The sequence below is a fragment of the Leptonychotes weddellii genome, chromosome 5 (assembly GCF_054177405.1).
Source record: "Leptonychotes weddellii isolate Sample4059 chromosome 5, ASM5417740v2, whole genome shotgun sequence".
Lineage (NCBI taxonomy): Eukaryota > Metazoa > Chordata > Mammalia > Carnivora > Phocidae > Leptonychotes > Leptonychotes weddellii.
The window spans coordinates 50,539,232-50,563,577 of NC_138373.1; the positions used below are offsets into that span (position 1 = coordinate 50,539,232).

At 38.4% G+C, this 24,346-nt stretch overlaps 1 protein-coding gene across 1 annotated transcript in view; it reads left to right on the forward strand.

Annotated features, from left to right (window-relative positions):
* The first annotated feature begins 552 nt into the window (after positions 1 to 552).
* Positions 553 to 24,346, forward strand: part of TMEM236 (transmembrane protein 236) — a 33,711-nt gene continuing 9,917 nt past the window's right edge. Inside the window, exons 1-3 of the mRNA XM_031031247.2 lie at positions 553 to 1,966; positions 14,537 to 14,609; positions 18,148 to 18,289. Coding sequence (XP_030887107.2) covers positions 1,710 to 1,966; positions 14,537 to 14,609; positions 18,148 to 18,289 — 472 coding nt within the window. The 5' untranslated portion in view covers positions 553 to 1,709. The remainder of the gene's footprint in view (positions 1,967 to 14,536; positions 14,610 to 18,147; positions 18,290 to 24,346) is intronic.

The window sequence follows — 24,346 nt, forward strand, 5'->3', positions numbered from 1 at the left end:
CTGCTAAACATCAGCAGATTGGAAATTCAAGTTCAAATGAAATAGCTTGAGGAACCGGCTGACTAATTGTGTTGCAGTGGGAGGGCAGGAGGCCGTAATCCTCAGAGCCGCTACCAGAATCCTAGGTGCACCGGGGAGCCAGGCAGCGCAGGGCCCCTTCTGCCTGTGCAGAGAGGAACCCAGAGAAATACTGGCATGTGTCAGGCTGCCAGCAGGCACAGGGGAAGCCATCTAAAGAAGCAAGCATGTGGAAGGGATCAGGATCAGTGCTTCCCTCGTGGTTCTTGCTTCATTGGTTGCAGCAAAGTCTCTCCCTCCTGCCCAGTTTGCTCTGTGGCTTCCCTCCTGGCTTCCCCACCTCCAGGTTAACACTGCTCCCGTCCTTCCTCCACACCAGCAGCACTCACTACGCTTTCCACGTGATCAAGTTAAGTGGCTCTTCTGTCCAGAAAACATTGCCTTTTCACTGACTGCCACACACACACACACACACACACACACACACACACACACACACCCCACCCCACCCCACCCCACCCCATCCCACACCCAAATCCCTCAAGGAACATTTACATTCTGACCCCAGCCAATTCTAACATCACCTGTCTCTACTTCCTGCCATGTGACACCAGATTCTCATAACCACACCAGCCTCCTGGCTTCTTTTTTTGTGTCTGGAATGTTACCGACACCCCAAAACCTGCCATCTGTCTTCCTCATCCCTATCTCTCCCTCCCCTTCCCACAGCCGAAAGAGGAAGTTCTCCTCTGTGTTACCATAGCACTTAAGTTGTACTTATGACCTCAGCGATTTTTGTTGTTCACAGGTTTGTTTTCTCTATTGGACTTTGAGCATTTTTAGGGCAGAAATCTTTTGTCCATTCACCTTCACACCCCAGCACCTAGCAAAGGCAAAGTGCTCATTGCAGGTGCTCACAAGTAGTGTTTGAAGGGAGGATAATCATGGAGACAGTTGTTGTCTTTTAAATATTTGATATGCTTTTGGACTAGATATAGACAGCTCTTAATATGTCAATCCTGATAACAAGTTTCCAACATATGTTGGTTTCCTCACCAGCAAAATAAAAATGTTAATCTGGGTTACATAACAATTAACGTGCAAGAAAAATAGTTCGAGTACCAGGAAGCAATCTGGTTAGGAGGTTGGCAGTGTGAATCCAAACTCCTTTTTCAAGCACTTTGAATAAAAACAAGAGGTAGTCTTCCATGATGAAGACCCAGGTTTTGGGTATCTCTTTTTGCCTGGATTTGCTTAGATACAGAAATTGGGGATTGGATTATAGCTCTCCTTCTCCTTTAACTCTAAAATTATATAATTCCAATGGTTCTACTGAACAAATGTTAAATATTGCATAAAATTTTTTGTGCTCCAATTGGCAATCCGAGCTTACACTGAAAGACCTGCTTTTTACCAGTGCTGCAAAGCATATTCAGAAATTCATTTGACTTTGAATAATGGACGTGCAAACACATTAAGTGATCATTTCCACAACTGTTCTGTTTCTTTAAGAGGCCTCGCTTGTTAAGTTGGAAGATCATTGAACCCAATGAGGGTCAATAAAAGAATAAAAAGTCACTGGTTAGTGATTTCAGTACAAGGAACTTGATCCTAGCTCAGTATTGGTGTCCATATGCTGCTCACAACCAAAGGAGGAGTGTTTGATCCTCAGCAGCTTGCCCTTCCTCAGGATGGCTTCTGGAAGACTAATCAAGCTCCTGGTTTTTGAACTTCTTGAGTTTGCTGCTTTCTCCATTCCCACGCTCGTGATTGTGGAACAGTTTGCCACTGCCTATCAAAGCAGAGAGGGCAGCCCCGAGAAAACGCATTATTGGCTGATTGTTTCCTCTTCAATCGCCTATGTGGCTTTGGTAACTCTACTGATTTGGGTTCCCATAAAAGTTCTCTTATACAAGAAGCATCACCTTTCCAAAAAAATTAAAGGATGGTAAGTAAAAGCGTTCTAAAGCAGGGGAGCTCTGTGATGCTTTCAAAGATACTTTCTCAGGTACTACAGGTAAGGATGTTAGCATAGCACAAATGTACATAATGTATGTGCATTATGATTAGTGAGAAGTAATTAGTACCATTTCTATAAATGTGTTGATATTATGGTATCTTCCTTTAAAAAAAAAAATAGGGGCATTTTTCCTGACTGATAGCAACATGTTACATGTGTTTATAAGCTTGCAGTTAGCATGAGTCTATGATATCCTGAGTACTAAATGTTGGACCTAATTCTTCTGTACACTGAACTGCATAAAGTTAACATAGTTAATTTATAGAAATCATAATTGTAAGATTATAACATAGAATTTTACTTTTGTGCAAAACAAAGTAATGTCTATTCTGAAATGTTTATATTGCATTGTTTTGCAGGTCTAAAGCATCCTTTGACTCTTAACCAACTGAGATTTTTAAGCAACTAGGCTCTTTACTCAGATTTAAAAAATAATACTTTACTATGTTAGTAAATTCTGTTTCCCTGGTGTGTGTGTGTGGGGGGGGTGGGAACTGCTTCAATAATAATATAGAAATATTTTAAATAAATTAAGATTTAATGTTGGTTCAGCAGTAATTTGATGACCATATCACCTATATGGATTAAGTACAAATAATCTCTGGTACTAATATATTTTTCCTTTTAGAGCTTCAGATCTGATTTTTACTCATCTGAGATTTTTTTGTTTTTTTTTGCTTCATTAAACCTTCTTTCATACTGATCTTTTATTTATTTATTTATTTTAAAGATTTTATTTATTCATATGACAGAGAGAGGGAGAGCACAACAGGGGGAGGGGCAGAGAGAGAGGGAGAAGCAGGCTCCTGCTGAGCAGGGAGCCTGATTTAGGTCTCCATCCCAAGACCCTGGGATCATGACCTGAGCCAAAGGCAGACGCTTAACCGACTGAGCCACCCAGGCATCCCTCATACTGATCTTTTATTTTAAAGTAAAAAAACATCAACACATTTGAAAAGCAAGCAGCTGGGAATTTTAACAAGGGCAGAAATGTAAAAATCATAAAGACAGCAGTCTAGTTGTATCAGGAGGGTACAGAAGGGGAAAACTGAAGTGTGGAGTTCACAGGTGTTCTCTGGGTGCCTATTCTAGATGTGGTTTCACGAACCTTGCCAGGGGACTTAAAGTTCCCTGAGGGCAAATATATTGAAGGGTTTCTGGAAATAAACCATTTGGTTGACACTGCATTTATGAATGGGGTTTAGGGATTTTCCAAACCTTGACCCAAAGTCCCAGGATTACCTATGGAGCAGGTTTGGAGCTGAGCTGGGCCCTTCATTCCTCACACCACCTAGAAGTTACTTTGATGGTTCAGGACTCCTGGCTGGGCTGGGAGTTTTGAGGGAAGGATGGAATATCCAAATAACTGTAGAAACCATTGGTTTACTCCAGCCCAGAAAGGCACTCCATATATTTTTTTACATTGACTCAAATCTCTGGGACTCTAAGTTCTGAATATCATTCAGGCAGCAAACCTTCCATATGAGTTATCATCATCATCATTAAGTTATAACTGCTGCTTTACCGATCATGTATGTGCTGAGAGATTTACATGTGAATTTCATTTCCTTCTATACTACCTTGTAAAGTAGGTATTTTCCTGAGTTCATCATTATTATTCCCAAGAGGAAATTTATGATTAGAGAGGTTATGCAACTTCCCTGGTCATTTAACTAGTGAGTGAGAGGACCAGACTTTGGACCTCCATCCATCTGACTCCATAATCGGTACTTCTAACCACTCTCCTAATCTGTGTCTTTGAATGACAAGATCCCAATCTGCTGGGGTAAATTGAGGGTAAGGAAGAGAGTAGTCTTTCATTTCTACTCCCCAGTACACATTTTGTTTTACAAATCTGGTCCACGTCCTCCCCTTGTGCTAATGAGTCTTAGGCTGTGTCACAGTTATATGTTCCAGTGAATTCTTTGGGGAAATACTCTTCTGGTCTTTCATTTTCTTTGTAGGTGTGACTGGCCACAGGTGTTCTTAAATAATATACGATAGGTTGTTTAGTTTTAGTGCAACTGTGAAACTGTTTCCTCATGGCCTCCTTCGTGAGCACTGTCATATTGCTATCTCTTACTGGCATAGAAGAGAAGAGTTACCTAGCACTATTCTAGAAACTTTACACATTCTGTACTATTAAAATTAAGCTTTATGACAGCCTGGCAAGCTATGTGCTAGTGTTCTCATTTTAGGGATAAAGAAATAGAAACTCTAACAAGTGATCAACTTTGTCAGGTAATAAATTCATAAGTGGTGGAGCTGGGATTTTAAGCCCAGATTGGTCTGAATCTGTGCTCTTTCCTTTATCTTGTGTAACTTTTCCTTTATTTTTTTTCTGTCTTTGAATGCCAAGTGTATTTCAAGATCAACGCAACTCTTTTGGTGTCATTAAGATATATTCCCTCCAAAGATGTATATTTGGATATTCTATATGATTCTCAACATTGTGTATATGGATATTTTAATATATGTGGTAAGGCAGAGTGTTTATCTTAATTGCTAGATGAAGATGATGCAAAAACAATTGGTATTATAGAAGGTAGGGATTGAAATAATGATTTTTAAAGAATGCTTAAATAGTTGTTTACACAAAATCTTAAAGATCCTTAGCATTCACAGATAGATTGTTATGAGCCTATTGTAAGTAATGATGGCATTATTAACCCCATGAAGCTGGTATTCAGTAGAGAATGAGTCATACAGCTAGTAAAGAGTGTGCCCTGGCCATACAGCTGAGAGGTACAGACCTAAGTTCAAATCTCAGCTTTGACATTGACTGTGAGGATTTGTGTGTTAATTAAGTTCTTTGAATCTTAATTTTCTCATGAGCGTAACAGGGACAACCATATCTTTTTCATTTGAGTGCTGTTTTAAGAAACTGAATAAAATTATGCACATAAAGTTCTAAGCATAATGCCTGGCACATAGTATGGATTCAATGAATATTATTGTTATTACCTCAGGCTGAATTTAGTATTTCCATTTAAGACATGATCTTCTTTAGGGCCGCCTGGGTGGCTTGGATAAGTGTCCAACTCTTGATTTTGGCTCGGATCGTGATCTCAGTGTTGTGAGACTGAGCCCTGTGTGGAGCCTGCGTATGATTCTCTGAGCTCAGTGTGGAGCCTGCTTAAGATTCTCTCTCTTCTTCTGCCCCTCCCCACCCTGTGCACTCTCTCTAATTAAAAAAACCAAATAAATAAATAAATAAAACATGATCTTGTTTAATCCTCAGAATGACTCTGAGAAGTGATGATGAAGAAAATTATATGCTATAAGTGATATTCGTTGAATTTGGAAAATCTTGTAGGTCTCTTTTATCCTTTGAGAAAAATGAAGGCCAATATAGTGATATCATGAATATCTCATAAAGTATTTGGCACTTATACAGTGCTTCTATGTTTTATTTTTTCACTTGACCTGCATGCCAGTGTTGTGAAGTTGACCAAGTGGATATAATTCCTATTTTTTAAGGGAGGAAACAATGCCAGAGATCTTAAGACATGCACACTAAATCAACAGTAGAGTCTGAACTTTAATCCAGTGCTCTTTCCTTTACTCTTGTGAAACACTTCCTCATTCTCTTTAGAATGATTGTTCCTTTTTAGAGATGCCTGTCATAATTCATAATAGACTAGGGATATGGTTGAGGAATGAGGAAAAGCTATTTATATACACACCAAATTGTATATCCCAGTAAATAAGAGAAATCCCTTTCCTGGGATATCAGTGAATGAGTGAAACCATTGAGCTACAAGGCTAGTCTGCAACTGGAGCCTATCTCAATGAAGAGAGCACCTGGGGATAGGATAATAATGGAGGATTTGTGGGGATTCCCAGAATGCCTTGGGACCCAGGGCTGCATTTCAGGAATTCTCTCATCTTTCAGAGTACAATTACTTAAATCATGACATGTCATGAATTCCAGGCAGTGCCATGTTTGAAACATGCCAACATTTTGGACTGCATTTTACTTGCTTAAGTCCTTAGCCTATTAGACATGATTTGCTGTTGATTTGTTTAAGATAGTGGTAGTAATAGTAGTAGTAGTTGTAGTCGTAGTAAAATAAGAGAAGTACTTATTGAAAGCTGTTCAATAGTAGCACTATGTACCAAACATCGTGGTAAACACATTGCCTGTATTATTTTAGTTAATTCTCTGACCTTTATTTTTTTATTTTTTTTTTAAAGATTTATTTATTTGACAGAGAGAGACACAGTGAGAGAGGGAACACAAGCAGGCTTCCCGCCGAACAGGGAGCCCGATGTGGGGCTCGATCCCAGGACCCTGGGACCATGACCTGAGCTGAAGGCAGTCGCTTAACGACTGAGCCACCCAGGTGCCCCAATTCTCTGACCTTTATATGTAAGTAAACACTTACAGTGTTCATCTTACAAATGAGGAAATTGGGGCACAGAAATTACAAGACCACACAGCCAGTGTGCTGTGGAGCCATCACTGACGATGGGGTGTTCTGTCTCCAGAGCCTGGTCTCTTGAGCACCTTACTATTCCACAGTGGCATACACAAGTCATGTGCACAGTGGTAATAATGCCTGGGCACTGCTGGACAGGCTGGTTAAACTGAAGGAAGGTAGAGCTTGCTCTTTTCAGACCTGGGAAGGTCATCAGTAAGTTACCATGAACTAAACACTGGTGCTTAAGTTACTTCTTCCCAGAGCACTCCTCTTTCTTTCAGTGGATCTGTCCATCTTCTATTCATTTGCAAGAATTTTGTGATACTTGACTATAGACTTTTTCTTCCTTGCCCCACCATATCCAGTAAATCAGGAATATATTTACTTTTGCTTTTCTCTCCCACCTTGTGCAATAAGTCACCAGATTCCATTAATTCTTCCTCTTTCATCTCTCTTGCATCACCTCTTTGTTCTCCATGACTGTTAACCTCACCCTGGTTAGGCACTAATTTCCAGGGCCATCATACATGGACATGGTTCCCCAAATTTTCCTGTGTTCAAATCCACTATCAGATTATTTATCCTGGTTGTTTTGCTCAAGGAAGCATGAAGAACATTTTATTAACTAATGCTGTGGCTCTGATAACCTTCACCAGCTGGTGTCCTTGTCTTTTGCTTCTTCTCCCCACCGCCCCCCCACTCTTTTACAGTCTTTGTTGACAGAATAATAATCTTCTTGAAAAATGTTCTCTGCACATTAGTCCTGCCCCTTAAAAATCTAATCTCCCTCTTGCTTGTACAATGGTATTGACATTATACCACAGAATCCTAAAGCTAGAAGGCACCTTAGAGTTCTTCTCCTATGCTATTTCTCACAATACAGATAGACAATGGACCTCTGATTTTAAGGGGAATGCACTAGTTTTTGTGTCTCTAATTCTGAGAATAGTCTTCCTTATTTCTGTATATGAAAATAAAATCTGCCACCATGAAAGTTCCTCCCCATCTTCTTCAGACTTCATGTCCTCTGCCCTCCCTTTATATGCCAGTGAATTTGGCCATGGCCAGGAGCTCTACCCAATTCTCTAGGAACCGCCCCCCTTCCTTTTAAGTAGGCTCCATGTCTAGCATGGAGCCCAGTGTGGGGCTTAAACTGACAACCCTGAGATCAAGACCTGAACTGAGGTCAAGAGTTGGATGCTTGGGGCACCTGGGTGGCTCAGTCGGTTAAACGACTGCCTTCAGCTCAGGTCATGATCTCAGGGTCCTGGGATCGAGCCCTGCATCAGGCTCCCTGCTCGGCGGGAAGCCTGCTTCTCCCTCTCCCACTTCCCCTGCTTGTGTTCCCTCTCTCGCTGTGTCTCTCTCTGTCAAATAAATAAATAAAATCTTTAAAAAAAAAAGAGTTGGATGCCTAACCGACTGAGCCACCCGGGTGCCCCCCCCACTTCCCCTTTTTATTGCTTTGCAAGTGTTCTCATTGGCTCAAAATATAAACTGCCACTTATATGATGGTGGTTCCCAAAACTGTGTCTCTGGGGGTGACTTTCCTCTGAGTGACATCAGTGACCTCAGAGGAAAGTGTATATATTAAAATTTTTCTAATATTAAAAGGAGTTACATCACTCTGCCATCTCAAGCGCTCTGCTAAGTCTTCTATGGTGTGCAGGTTTCATCAGGTATTCTTGTTCTATAATTTCTGGACCTTTTACCCTTTTGGATATTTCCTTGGGATGATGGCTGAGTTGTTAATGTTCAGGTGATCTCATTGATACTCTGATGTCCTATGGATACAGCTGTCAACTTCAGCTCTTGGTGTGATGTATTGACTTCAACTACAGCTGTGTCATTTTCATCACTGAGGGTGTGACTTCTCGAAAAACTTGCTGTCATTGCAGTTACCTCATCTTGTGCTTAGGCAACTTCCATGAGCCTGTAAGTGCCATAAAGTCAGAGTGTGTCTTACGTGGCCTTCCATCCCAGGAACAGAGTGTAGTTCACACATTTAACAACATTTTAGATGAATGGGTGAATGGATGAATGCAGAGCTTGGCTTATAGTATGAGCTCACTGGGGTTAGTGTCAAGTAGGAGGGTTATTATTTTTTGTTGGGAAGTTAATGGCAGATTGTGGGAAGTCTTGAAAGACAAGGAAGGGAACTTGGACTTGAAGAGCTAAATGATAGAGAATGTGTATGAGTTTCCGAGCATAGAGTGGTTTCCCACGTTATCTGACCTGTTCCACTCACCGTGCTTTGTCTGTGAAAAATCTCAGGGCCAGAATTCTTGCTGCACAAATATGAATCATTAACTCATCATGGCTGAGCTCAGTCAGGTCTTTCTTTGTAGGCCTACTTCTGGGGGAGTCCTTCTTTCTAATTTACTCCAGATGCCCACAGAGCTCTCCTGGTAGTGCCCTGACTCATCCTTCCATCTGGAACTTACACCATGTCCACAAGTCCTTCTCCTCAGCAGTTCTGTACTCTGGTTACAGCCTTACACTAGTCTTAGCATAAGTACACCTTCAAAGATGTGTCTGTCTATGGGATTTCCAACATAAATTTCATTGTGTGAATTTCCTAGAATTGCTGTTACCAAGTACCACAAACTTGGGAGCTTAAACAATAGAAATGTACTGTCCCCTAATTCTGGAGACTAAAAATCTAAGGTCAAGGTGTTGGTTGGTTCCTTCTGAGGGCTGTGAGGGAGAATCTGTTCCAGGCCTCTCTTCCAGCTTCTGGGGGTTTGCTGGTACTCTTCAGCTTTCCTTAGCATATTGATGCATTACCCTGATCTCTTCATCATCACATGGTGTTCTCCCTGTGTCTCCTCACATAGTCTTCCCTCTGTGTATGTCTGTCTCCAAATTTTCCCTTTTTGTAAGGACACCAGTCACATTGGATTAGGGCCCACCCTGTTGACCTAATTTTAACTTATTACCTCTGGAGAGACACTCTTTCCAATACAGTCACATTCTGAGGTCCTGGGGGTTGGGACTTCAACACGTCTCTTTTGGGGGAACATACTTCAACCCATGACAGTCTGCCCTCTGGCTCTCCCCAAAATTCATGTTCTTCCCACATGCAAAGTAGATTCACTGAAATCCAACAGGGCAAATGTCACTAAAGTTTAAGGCTTGAGAATAATCCTCTGTGGCTGGACACTGTGTCCTCTGGGCGTATCAGGCGCTGGGGGCTCCATCCTTTTCCTGGCCTCCACGTCCGAGGAGGAAACCTCTGGGCCCATGGTGGCAGTGACAGCCTCTTGGGCCTCTAAAGCACTGTCAGAGTCATTCTTCCCTTTTCTTGAAGGATAATACATGTTCACAGCCAAATAGCTCTAGCAGCCCACTTCCTGCCTCTTGACTCCCGGAAGGCTAATAGCTTTCCTTCCTTTTGTCCCATCTCTGTCCCCTTTTTGTCCAAGCTGACTGTCAGTGGCAGTATTTCTGTTGAGATAGCTGATTGGATTCACAGGCCACACCCTTAGTATCCTCTCTAGAACATGCTCTCTCGAGATTTTGTTTGAGAGAGAGAGAGAGAGACAGCATGAATGGGGTGGAGGGGCAGAGGGAGAGGGAGAAGCAGACTCCGCACCGTGCAGGGAGCCCGACGTGGGGCTCGATCCCAGGACCCTGGGATCATGACCTGAGCCAGAGGCAGATGCTTAACCGACTGAGCCACCCAGACGCCCCTCTCATTTTTTACAATATGGATGGACTGAAATTTCCAAATATTCAAGTTCTGGTTCCCTTTTGCTTAACAATTCCTTCTTCAATTTCTCTCTCTCCTCTTGAATTTTGCTCTAAGCAGCAAGGAGAAACCAGGCAGTGCCTTCAGTGCTTTGCATAGAAATCTCAGTTAAGTATCGGAGTTCATCAACCGTTAAGTTCCACTCTCTACCCAGCAGAGCGCAGTTCCACCAAGTGTTCTGCCACTTTATAGAAAGGATCACCTTTTCTCCAGTTTCCAATAACATGGTCCTGAGTGCTGCCTGAGACTTCACCAGAAACACCTTTAACATTCATATTTGTGGCATTTCTGTTCATGACAATGTGCGTACTGTCTAGGGTTGATAGAGGCTTTCTCTGCAGCTCTCCTCTTTCCTTTCTGAGCTTCCACCAGAATCTTCTGTAACACCCATATTTTTCTAACAGTCTAGCCTTTTCCTATCACCAATCTTCAGACTCTTCCAGATAACCCATTACCCCCTTCCAAGCTGCTTCCACATTTTTAGGTATTTGTTACAGGAGTACCCCACCTCCTTACAGCAAAATCTGCATTTGTTTTGTAGGGTGGCCATAACAAAGAACTTCTAAGTGGGTTTCTTAACAACAGACATGTATTGTCTGCCCGTTCTGGAGGCTAGAAGTCTTGAGATCACTGTGTTGGTTGGTTCCTTCTGAGGGCTGGTGGTTCGCTGGCCCTCCGGCATACCTTGCCTTAGAGATGCATCACCCTGCTTGATCTCTGCCTTCATCATCATGTGGTGTCTCACTATGTTGCTTCACATAACCTTTCATCTGTACATTCTCCAAAATTTCCCACTTTATAAGGGCACCAGTCACATTGGATTAGGGGCCACCTAATGACCTCATTTTAACTTACTACCTCTAGAAAGACCCTATTGCCAAATGAGATTACATTGTAAGGTACCAGGAGTTGGAACATCAACATATCTTTGGAGGGGGGGAGAACAGAATTTAACCCACACAACACTTATTAATAAATTATAAACATATGTTAGCAGTAAGTCAAGATTTTTAAATACAAATTATCATTATTTCTGGTTACATAAAACACAGAACTTGGATTAGAAACAGGTTGCATCTTTATTTTCACTAACCTCTAATTGAAAGCTATCATTTCTTTCCATTTTGAATGTTGGTAACAAACCACAGTAGTATTACCAGAACCTGTAATTTCATTACATAGGTCTTTTCATATCACATTGCAGGTACTTCCTATTATGGTTTATGAATGATTTCAGTTTCCACTAGATCTTGAGTACTCCACAGGAAATAAGAAGAGAATGTGTTCATAGATAGGGACATATATTACTATATCAAAATTTTAAAAGAATTTGGATAACTGTATTTCAACATAATTGCTTTGTTTTGTTTTTAAAAATTATGTTTTGAGAAAGGCCCATAGGATTTACCAGGTTCTCAGAAGTTTCACTGCTACAAAAATGGTTCAAAAACATTGTGCTAGCCAGTGGAGATAATGTAGTGAAACCACTGAGATAAGTTTTCTGCTTCCATGGAACTTAGTTTGGGGGATTGGCAAAGAAGAATGTGTAAAATGGTAAACAAGAAATAATCAGCAGAATTTCAGATAGTCATAGGGCTGTAAATTTATATAATTTGGATGACAATGGGTGTCAGACATGGAAGATCTGGGAGTAAAAGGAGTAGCCAGTGTACAATTTGAAGGTGGGGTGAGGTTGCTGTGATCATGAAATAACTTAGAAGGCCATAATGGCTGGAGTTAAGTGGTTTTTGGGAGAGAGGAAGGTCATTCTAAATGAGAACGAGTAGGAGAAAGAAGAGAAACCACATCATGTAGAACATGTAGGCTAGAGTAATAGGTTCCAGTTTTATTCTAATTACATTACTCATGTATCAGAGATTTTTAAAAATTATGTAAAATGCACAAACGTGTGTGTTTTTTGAAAAATACACATAACATAAAATTGACCATCTTAACCATTTTTAAGCGTATAGATCAGTGGCATTAAGTCCATTCACACTGTTGTGCGGTCACCAACCGTCCATCCATAGAACTCTTTTCATCTTGCAAAACTGAAACTTTGTCTTCACCAAACACTAACTCTCCATTCACCCCACCCCTCATCATTGGAGATTTTTGAGCAGGGCAGTGATAAGATGTGTTTTACATTTTAAAAATATAACTGTTTGCTCTGTGGAGAAAACACTGCTAGGCAAGAATAGAAACACTAACAGGAAATCGGTTAGGAAGTCAGATGAGAGATGACAGCGGATGAGCTACAGTGTTAGCAAAGGATGGATTGGAAATGTGTTTTCAGTAAATCTACTTGCAGTAAACCAGACAGCATTTGACAATAATCAGAACAGGTATGGAGAAGGTTGTGGAGTCTTTTTCAGGCATGTTGAATCTGGATTGCCTATGAGACATCCAAGTGGAGGTAACAAATAGAATTGGGCATACAAGCCCAGAATCAGGAATATTTATATATATATAATTTTGATTTTGATTTTTCAGAAAAGACATTTAGAGATTGTATACCAAGAATGACTTCAAGTGAAAACATTTGGATATTTCTTACTTGAACCAAAAAAATCATATATATATATATATAGATATAGATATAGATATAGATATAGATATATACACACACATATAATTTATATCTTACATATATTATTATATTTTGTATAATTCATATATCAATATATATTTTATATATAATAATTTATATAAATATTTATATAACATATAAATAATATATAATATTTGGAAGTCATGGATAAGTGGGTGGTATTTAAAACCATGGGATTGGCTTAGATAATTGAGGGAGAAAATATAGATAGAGAAGAGCAATGGGAGTAATCCCTGGGGCACTCCTGTCTATTTTTGAGCACAAGTTGAGAAGAAGAGGGCTCCATGAAGGCTCTAGCTAGTCTTAGAGAACGAGGTGCTGCAGGAACCTAGATCTGGGCTCAGAAAAGGAGGCAAAGCTACCCTTTAAAAGCCCCATTGTACCTCTGGTTTTAGCAGGTCATATTGGGTCTGGTTGGGAGACGTGTCTATCCTGCCCTCTAATTTATGTCTATACCTAGAAGGCTGGGATCGACGGAAACATGGTAGTACCAAGGAGAAATCCTTAGTTATTTGAAAGAGTTCAACACTTTTTGTACTTAGAAACACATTATCATATAAATGTAATTAGTAAAATGTGTAATTAGTGAAATGAATATTTAAGGAAAGAGGAGGTAAGTATTTCATTATACAAAAGCTTTGAGTATATTTTGTCTTACCATATATTAATGATGCTAAATATATATTTTAATTCTTTCAGTCGTATTTTATGTATTATATATGTATTATATAACAATAACTATTTGATTAATTGATCATGTAAGGTTTAAGAAGTGGTCCAAAAAACAAATGTGAAAATTTATGTGATTTTTATTTATTTATTTATTTATTTATTTATTTTTTAAAGATTTTATTCATTTATTTGACAGAGAGAGAGATAGTGAGAGCAGGAACACCAGCAGGGGGAGCGAAGGAGAGGGAGAAGCAGGCTCCCCACTCAGCAGGGAGCCCGATGTGGGGCTCGATCCCAGGACTCTGGGATCATGACCTGAGCTGAAGGCAGATGCTTAACGACTGAGCCACCCAGGTGCCCCATGTGATTTTTATATATCATATATATGTATATATACATACATATATGTGTGATTTTTATATATATGCGATAGACATAAAATTTTATATCTTTGTGTATATAATATATATGTGATATATGTGATTTTATATATGTATATATATATGATATATAAAATCACACATTTCATTTTATATATATTTATATATATATAATTTTTTTGGTTCAAGTAAGAAATATCCAAATGTTTTCACTTGAAGTCACTCTTGGTATACAATCTCTAAATGTCTTTTTTGCAAAATCAATTTTAGACATAGGATATAATATAATACTTAAGAAAGTCATGTGTTTTTTTTTTTTTTTCAGTTGGTCACTGGAGCCAGAACTCTTGGGCAGGATTCCAAATAATAATGAAAATGTTGAATGTCACTTGTCTTGTCTTGCACAGAAATGCTCTTAGAAGTCCATGGTTTGCTAGTTATTTGGAAATCTCTCACCCCTTTGTTCTAGAAAAATATTCCGGTTTTTGTGTGTGTTGCCCTTTGCCATACTCAAACATTTCGGAAATGGAAATAAGGAAGCAGTAGTTTCTTAGAAAAACTATAGATGAATGGAACAGGAACTGCAAAATTAGCAAAATGTAACAGGAACTGTTGATCTGGTACATTATTGCTTTTGCTTATTTTTTTCTCCTTTGCTAGGAGACCTGTTATGATGATGTGTGTTATACTCACCACACTTCCCAGCTTCAGCTTTTCTATCGCAGTGACCGAGGTATGGAATTTTTATTTCTTTTGATGCAAGATTTTGAGATTTTAAAATTTCCTCTGTTACTGGAATTTGATAGAACAGTGTGCCTGAAAATTTTCTTAAAGTTTATTTTATCTAATCTTTTTCCAAGTTATAATGTATATATTTAAAGTACTAAGATCATTGTTACCTCTGCAATTGTGAAGGAAGGTCTAGCAGCCAATTAAAAAAAAATGCCTTCTGTGTTTGTATGTGAGAGACAGGAATGTTAATTTCAAAATAATAAAAAAGCAAGGAATTTGAAAGTAGACCCACATTTGTTTCTTTTAACTAGATGTCTTTTGAGTGTCCTCAGTCCTGAACAATATCCAAAGGAACAACCACTCATTCTAAAACCTTTGATAATGTATCCATTGGCAAAGTATTTGCACATGATATTTGTTTGAAAATAAACTTGACTTTATGTTTTGACTTAATGAAGCTTCAAAAGGACTCTGATAGATGAGCATCTACAGGACAGGAATATTATAGGCAGAACTTTTAGGTTGTGAGAATTTTATTGTCTAAAAAAGGTTCAAAGAAGAATGCCCTATTAACCTTATTAATTTGGATGATGCTGTGAAAGATAATTTTCACTTCCCCAAAGTGAGTGACCTAAATTACTTTATATTTCATAGATTAAATATGTTGAATAGATACTTATTAAGTGCATATTACATGCCAGGCCGTGTGTTAGGTACTGGGATAAAACACTCAGGAAATTTGATGGAGTCTCTGGCCTTCAGTAATAATTTATCAACAGTAGAGAGAAAAATAAACAGGCAATCAGAATAGTTATGCTAGGTTTAGTGAAAGAAGTGAGTACTGGGTAGTGTATGATATCATTAGAAATACATGGTTGTTGGAATATGTCCTAGATGCTATATTAGGACAATATATGAATGTGTTAGAATAACCTCAGAAGGCTCCACAGAGGTACTTTCCATCAAATAACAATATGTGAATATTTTTATCTAGATTTATCTTTTTCTCTTCCCTCCTCCCCAAAGACTTTGTAAAGCACTTGGGAGGTCCCCAAGACCCTTAAAAATTCAGTTTACAACCTGTTAAGGAACCCTATTATCATAAAGTGATGGTGTATTTGTAGTTTGATTGACCTTTTGAGGGCAAAAAGAACCTTTTTGGTTCTTTTCTATTATGTCCTTATCCACTGTTGCACATTTTTTCCTTCTTTAATTTTTCACTCAAATATAACACACAAACAGAAATGTGTACAAAGCACAAGGTATACAATATTAATGAAATAGCACAGAGCAAAACCCTGTGTAAACACTACTGAGGTCAAAAAATAACTTTGCCAGCTCCCAAAAAGCCACCCCCATGTTTTTTTGCAATGACAACATTTCCCTCCTCCTCAAAGGTAACTTCTGTCTTAACTTCTAATGCCATATATTGGTTTATTTGGTTTTGAATCTTTCATAAAAGGAAATACAATTATATATATATATATAATATATATATAATATCTATCTATCTATCTATCTATCTATCTATCTATCTATCTATCTATCTTCTATTTATCTACCTAATCTATGTCTGGCTTCTTTTATTCAAAAGTGTGATTCATTCGGGTTTTTGTGTACAACTGTATTCCATTCATTTTCATTCTGTAGAGTATTTCTTATTATGAATATATTACAGTTTACATTTCTGCTTTTGATGCCCACCTTCAGTTGTGTCTGGTTTTGGTTATTACAAATAATGCTGCTGTGAACATCTTTGAATGTGTCTATTGATGCACATAGGCAAGAATTTCAGTTGGTTAAATATGCAGGAATATAATCGAGGGGTCATAAGATATTCAAATGTTCAACTGTAGCAGAAGATGCCAGTTTTCCAAAGAGATTCTACTAATTTAGACTTCACACTGGCAGAGAATGAGCATACCTATTGTTCCACATCCTCGCTAGCCTTACCTTGTAAGTCTTTTAGCCATTCCGATGGGTATATTCTTGAATCTCATTGTAGTTTTACATTGCATTTCACCAATAATTAATGAAATTGGGTGTTTTCTCATCTTGCCAATTTTTTCCTATTGTGTTATTTATCTTTTTGGAGTTGATTCAGAAGTTATTTATATATTCAGATTTCAAGCCCTTTGTTGATCATATGTATTGCAAATATATTCACACTTTGTGACTTAATACTTTTCATGCCATTTTTGGATGAAGAGTTCTTAATTTAAAAACAGTGCAGTTTATCAGTTTCTTTTTTTCATGGATAATAATTTTGGTAACTTGAAAAGACTTTGTCATACTGTGAATCTGAACTTCAAAGACCTGTAGATGTCCTCCTATATTATATTTTGGGGCCTGTATTATTTTACATCCTCTTCTGGATTCATAGTCCATTTGAAACTAATTTTTGTATATGTTGTGTAGTGGGGAGTCTGTTTTTCCCCCCAATTAATGTCTAATGGACTGAGCACTATTTATTAAAAAGTCTGTCTTTCCACATTTCTCTGTGGTGCTGCTTTTGTTGTAAATCAGGCGTGTATATATACACGTCTATTTCAAGCCTTGTTTTGTCCACTGCCTACTTTTATATACCTATACCAACATCACATTGATTTAATTCTTCTAGCTGTAGAATAGCTCTTTATAGCCAAAAGAGTAAATCTTTATATCTTTTTCATCTAAATGTCTTGCCCTCTGTAGTTCTATATGGGTTTTAAAGTCCGCTTGTCATTTTCCACAAAAACTTTGAATTTTGATTGAGGTTGCATTGAATGGTATCATTTTTTAAAATTGCATTTTCGCTTTATTGGTATTTAGAAATAATTTATCTATTTTGGGGAGATTTTCCCCATGTACAATTATGTAGTCTATGGAAATATATATATATATATATATATATGTGGAATAATTATATATATATATGTATATATATATATATATGAACAGTGTTTCTTTCTTTCTCTTCCCTCATTATACCAGCTAGGACCTCTAGTACGATGCTGAATAGAATTGGTCATGGTGGCACCTTTGTCTTCTTCCTGATCTCAGAGGAAAAACTCAACATATCACCACTAATATGATGCTTGCCATAGGTTTTTTTGTAGATACCTTAATCAGATGAAGGAAGTATCCTAAAACCTGCCTGGGTTTACCTGGGCTCTCCCTTCTTGGAAAACCCTGAACTCCATCCAATATCTGTCCCCCTCATTCTCTGACCTAAGGACTCCCAAAAGCTCTGCTTAGCAGAAGAGTTGGAAGAAATTGCACATCCCACCATTACCAGGAGCCTGCCATTGTATTTTTGTGTGTATTTACCAAGCTCTATCTTGAACTGAAAGCTCTTCCACTGATAGGAATCTTTGTTACATCTTTACAAATTGTTCAAAAGCTTATGGGGTTGAACACCTGAAAATCTGGAAATCATGCTTCTAGTCTTTTAGCAAATGTCTTTATAATTGATTTATTGCTACTTTCAGACTATTAAAAGAATTTTAAACAAAGAAAGCACAAAAATATAATCCTTCTAAATGGTTTTCTGAAAACAGGTTCAAAAAAATATTAATGGTCCTGTGGATGTCTTACCTGATAATTTACCTGACCTGCCAGTTTCTCTGGTTCTGACTTCCTTGATTGTGGTTGATATTATTGAAAAACTCAGGATATATCCTCTTAGAGGGCGGCTAAAGAGTAAGTATTCTTTTAAATATAAACATTTGTAGAAGTTTGACAGATTGTTCACCTTTCTGTCACCCTGTTACCTGTTGACATGTTTAATGATAGCCTTTCTGACAGCTAACATTATAGTTAGAAGATCAGAAATGAAGATATCTAAATATAGTTATTTTAAAACCTACTTTGATAGGCAGTTATTCTTATTTGTATTTTGGTAGTACTGATAAATGAATAAACTTACCAAATATTTAATACCAAAAACTTTAATGTTTACTCTAACAAGAAAATTATTTAAGTAAATTATTATAGATTTATATTTTTCAGGAACGCTCTTAAAACCTTAAGTTTAGATAAATAAACAGTTTAGGTTTAGATACCTTTGATACAGAAATTAATGTGACTACTGCAGTTATGTCTTAGAGAATTATGTGTTTTTAATTGTCAAAAAGCTAACAATCACACTAACAAAACCAAGATGTGCCACAAATACTCTTCCAAAGGGATTAGTCAAACCTAAATTTAGGTTGGCCTTAAAAAAAAAAAAAAAAAGGAAAAAGGTATTATGCTAATTGAATATTATGATTGGTCTTAAATTTTCTCAACTTTCACTTAATTTCATGTGATAGTATCTGTGTTTAATTTATAGTAAGTGTATACGATAGTTCTTGTATGACTAAGAGTTTATATTTGAAATGGGTAGGTTTTGTCTAATCACTTCCTGGTGGAGTGAAGGGGTTAGATTGAGTGAGTCACTGGGGAATGCTTTACAGTAATAGGGATGACTACTACAGCCAGGAAGGAAAAGACTAGAGAATCATGTATGGATCATGAGCCACCAGCCTTCCAGTCACTCTTACTCCTCAAATTTGAAAAATAAAACCAAGTTGGGAGGCCACCAGGAAATCTGAGACTCTGAGTTTCAAGTTTTGCGCTCTGTCCTCAGGTAGGAAATGACGGTTGTGATGTTTAACGTAACGCAGGGTACGAGGTAGGTAAGATGGTAGCTAGTGGCCATCTTTTGAGGACAGGGTATCCTCAAGTTATATGTGCCCTCCAGAGCCAAGTGTATTTGTCTCAGACTGAGGAGATTTGGGGATTGTCACATCCTTTGCTCCTTCTCTAGACTCTTCCTTGATGCAACCCTGTTTTGAAATTGGATTGTTTTTGATAATGCTGTACCTTCCCTGTTAATGTGGACATTCTGTTTACTTTCTTAGTGAAAATTCTCTTTCTAAAAAATACACACGTATATTTTTGGGAATAAGTTATTGGCATCTTATATTTTAAGTGATGAGTTGGATTGTGAAAGGGGCATTTTCCCCATATCCAGCAATGATGATGACACTGAGAATTGAAATAAGAAAACCCCAAAGAAGTCAGTCTTGGAGACAAGACTTGAGAACATCTTGCACAACTGCTTTTTCTTATTTGAAAAGCCTTCTTCTTGAGCTTCTCTGCCCAAACTTGGGAGGGTTAATATCTGGTTTAATAGCTCTACCATTTGATTAAATCATGCTTTAAAAAAAACTAGCATTCCCTCAAAATACCTTTGCAAATATTAATTTATGTCAATTTAATTTTTTGCAAGCTTTTGAATATGCATACTAACAAAATAGATTATGTGAATTTTGAATGTATGGGATATTCTCATTCTCTGGAATTTAATACATAAATTCATAAACATATAAGTTATAGTACATAAATCTGAACATAAGCCAGTATGCTAAAAATATGCTGTCACTGCATGTGGTACTTCAGAATCCAAGAGGTATAGTAGGAGTGGGTGGTGACTAAGCTTTAGAAACATTTGGCTCCCTTTAAAAAATGTTAGGAAATGGAATATATTCTGTTCTGTGCTCTATCCAGAGAGTTTGAAATGCCTACCCATCTATCAGCTTGTAGCAGTTATGACCTTCTACTTGATGAAACTAAGGTCATCTACAATGCTTGGATTTCTGGACACTCTCGTGCTATCTCAACCATCCCAATTCCAAGCTAGAAAAGCTTGATCTTTGTGTAGCTCCTCCTTTTCTATAATTTTAAATAAAAGTTATTCTCTATAAAAAAAATATGCTTATGCTTAAAGCAATCCATACTGGATCAAGGAGTCCTTTCCGCTAACTTTCCATTACCAGTTGAAACATCTCAGTATCAAGCGATTACTATGTCATAACATCCAAGCGCATCATTTCACATAGCCTGAGCCTCACAAGGGAATATTTTCTGATACACAGATCCCTGAGGCACAGCCGCCTCACAGATGAATGTCGTACCTAATAATGTCACATCCCAGCCATGGGAACAAATAATAGGAATACAATATATAGCCTGAATGTCCCCAGCTCTTACTAGTGTGTGGGTCCTGAGGAGCACACTTTGATATTTCTATTTGAATTTTGCTAGCTCAGTCCCAACCAATGAATGACTGGACCTCCATCCCTCTTCCTCTTCCATATTGTTCCCTCTCCCGTTTTTTTTTAAGCCAGACCCAAGGTGATCTCCTGTGGTCTCATTTGTTGGTCCAGACTGCTAAGTATTCCATTGCTCCTGCTTTTTTTTCAGTCATCATTCTCACGCACAAACAACCTGGCATATGCTATTTGTCCACCAGTCTCGGACTGACTCTCCTCTAAATGCTTGTACTGCTGTTATTTGCTTCTGGGATATTGTTTGATGTTCTCTTGGTGCTTTAGACTGATTGCCTTTCTTCTGACATTTGGAATACTGACTTCCCTCCACAGAGATCTACTTGTTTAGAGAGCTCCCAAACAGAACAATAGATTTTCTTTTGGGAACACAAGACTTTTATGCCCAGAATGTATATGTTCCAACAGATTGGCTGGGATTCAACAAGTTCAAGTAATGGCCATCCCACTCCAGTGGAAATCACCATTTCCCCTCCTATCACTAGTTCTCGTGGCTGATTCTGGTAGAGCCAGACTCCTTCTTCTCTTGAGGTAGTTTTTTTTTTTTTTTCCATGGGATCTCAGTTTCCTTACATCAGCCTTACCTATATTGTCTGAACCCCAAATCATGGTCACCATTAGACCCCCCCTGCCCCCACATAGATTCCTTAACTTTCATAAAAGCCAGTAATGCAAACAGACCCACAAAGAAGTCCATGGTTAGGATGCAGATTTTCAGTTCTACCTACAAGGACTCACTTGAATAGCATAAGCCTATCTCAGGCACCACATTACAAGTGGTATAATAGCGTATAATAGTTAAAGTACTATGGGGCGACACGTGAAGGAACACTTCATTTAATCTAGGGTGTTGGAGGTCAGAAAAATCTAAAGGGAATATCTGGGATTTGTAGGAGTTTAGGCAGGCATGGTAAAGAAAGCTTTCTACATGGAAAGGAAGATTGGGCCTCAAGAAATCCAGGTATACATGTAATAAATGTGCAAAAATAACCAGTTGGATTTCATACTCTGAATGGAGAAACCTATTGCTGGAATGGAAGTTGCCTTATTAAAACCAACTTTTGTTTGTTTCTCAAATAGTGAATTTGGAAACCTACAAAGTTGCTTTGTAGGGGGGTGTGGGCAGAAAGGGGAGGCTTAACTGGAGTCACTGGTTGCCCCAATTCCTACTTGAACCAGATCAATACAACATTTGTCCGTTTAGGAGCTGATATTTTATGTAAGATTTCATTTGAAAAAAAAAAAAAAAGAATGGTTCTTCTGCTAACTGTCTAGAAACCATTAACCCAGGACCTCATTTAGATTCATAGGCTTTGGCTTTCTCTAAGGCAGTACCATAACTCAGGTGGCCAATTCTCTGCCTCTCCAGCCCATGGCTTCCTGGGAATCTTGACCCTTCACCCCCAAAGGACAAAGTGTACCCTCATCCAAGGTGTTGTGACTTCCGTTGCTCTGGGATGTGATACAATACAAAAATACAACACACTAAAATGCACTACAATACAGCATTGCAGGTAGAGCGGGCTCATCAGGGTAGAGCACACACAGGTTTTGAGGCTCAACATATAAAAACCAGATAAAATTTTTAACATTCCATTTCGAACTGTTTTATTTCTAATGTTTTGTTTTCCCAAAATAATACATATTCATTTAAAAAGATTGTCAAATAAACATAAGCAAAAAAGAAGAAAATGGAAATCAACCATGATCTTGTAGACTAGAGATTTAGAACTGATACCATCTTCGTGGACATACTTCACTTAAGGAAACCTATTTTGTATCTTTTTTCCTAACAGTTTGTGGTGGGTATCATTCTTATTATTGTATCTTCTTCAGTACATGGTTTTTATTGGTTGAATAATATTCCGTTATACTAACAAACCCTAACTTATTTAACCATGATTCATTAACTAACTGCTGTTGTTGGACAACTAGATTCTTTTCCAGTTTTTAACTATAAAAGCACTATTGTTAGGACTCTTGTTCAGAAGTAAAAAGGGTTGCAGAAAAAAGGAGAAGGATGTGGTGAGAATGAGCAGGGTGATGTGGTTTGAGTTGAGCAGGGGAGGCAAGCCATGTGTGGAGCGCACATGCATGGATGGTAGAGGTGGTCAGTGTCTGCAGGACCCTGTGCTATGTATGAGAGTTAGAAGCCACTTGTAGGTGACTGGCCAAGCAGTGGCCAGGGACAGAGAGAGTTAATGGCCACTGGATGACAGCCGAATGATACCAGGAGGATGACCACAGAGTGTCCTCAGAAGACCCTGAGCATCTGCACATGCCCAGACTCCTTGGCAACGACACTTGCCAGAAGAAATGGGACTATTATGGACTGGCTGCACATGCAGACAAATACAGAGGGGGTCATTCATAGGGGATTGTACAAACGGGATAGCAAGATGGTTTGGCTGCATTGGGGATATCTGCACAGTCAGAGACAACTTGCTAGAGGTGAGATCAACAGGATATTTGAGTGGAAAACATCAGAGCTCTGCAGAGGAGGTGGTTTCCACTGTCACATCAGTCAGAAGTGCCAGGTATGATGTTGGCAGTGTAAGGTTTTCAAATAAATCTGCTCTCAGTGGCCCTAGTCCAGTTCTTACTGTGTAGTCTCTTTAATACCCAGAGACTGGGGCCAAGTGCTGCCAGATCTTAACAGCATAGATGATTACTTCTTTATATTAAATGCCTAGATGTACAATTTCTGGCTCCAAGTATATGCAAGCTTTTAAGGTTTTTGACAGGTGTCAGTCAATCAAATGACCCCCTATAAAGAATGCCCTAATTTGCCATCTAAACAGTAGTGTAAGAAAACACCTGTTTCTTCTCAACCTTGTACCTTTGGATAATATATTCCTCTTCATCTTTGCCAATTTCATAGGCAAAAACAGTATCTTATTGTTTTAATAATTTGCTTAAGGTAGTAGTTGTGTTGAGCATTTTCTCATAGGTTTCTTGGCTATTTGTATTTTTTAAAAATCATATTTTTCTGTCCTTGATCTGTTTTTCTGTTGATATGTTTGTTCCTTTGTTGTTTCTACTACTGATTCATGAGTTCTGTAAATAGTAAGGACATTAGTTAGAATGGCAAAAAATGACAAGGCAAGAAACAACAAATGTCGGAGAGGTTGTGGAGAAAGGGGAACCCTCTTACACTGTTGGTGGGAATGCAAGTTGGTACAGCCACTTTGGAAAACAGTGTGGAGGTTCCTCAAAAAATTAAAAATAGAGCTACCCTATGACCCAGTAATTGCACTATTGGGTATTTACCCCAAAGATACAGATGTAGTGAAAAGAAGGGCCATATGCACCCCAATGTTCATAGCAGCAATGTCCACAATAGCCAAATTGTGGAAAGAGCCAAGATACCCTTCAATAGACGAAAGGATAAAGAAGATGTGGTCCATATATACAATGGAATATTACTCAGCCATCAGAAAGGATGAATACCCAACTTTTGCATCAACATGGATGGGACTGGAGGAGATTATGCTAAGTGAAATAAGTCAAACAGAGAAAGTCAATTATCATATGGTTTCACTTATTTGTGGAACATAAGGAATAGCATGGAGGACATTAGGAGAAGGAAGGGAAAAATGAAGGGGGGGAAATCGGAGGGGGAGATGAACCATGAGAGACTATGGAC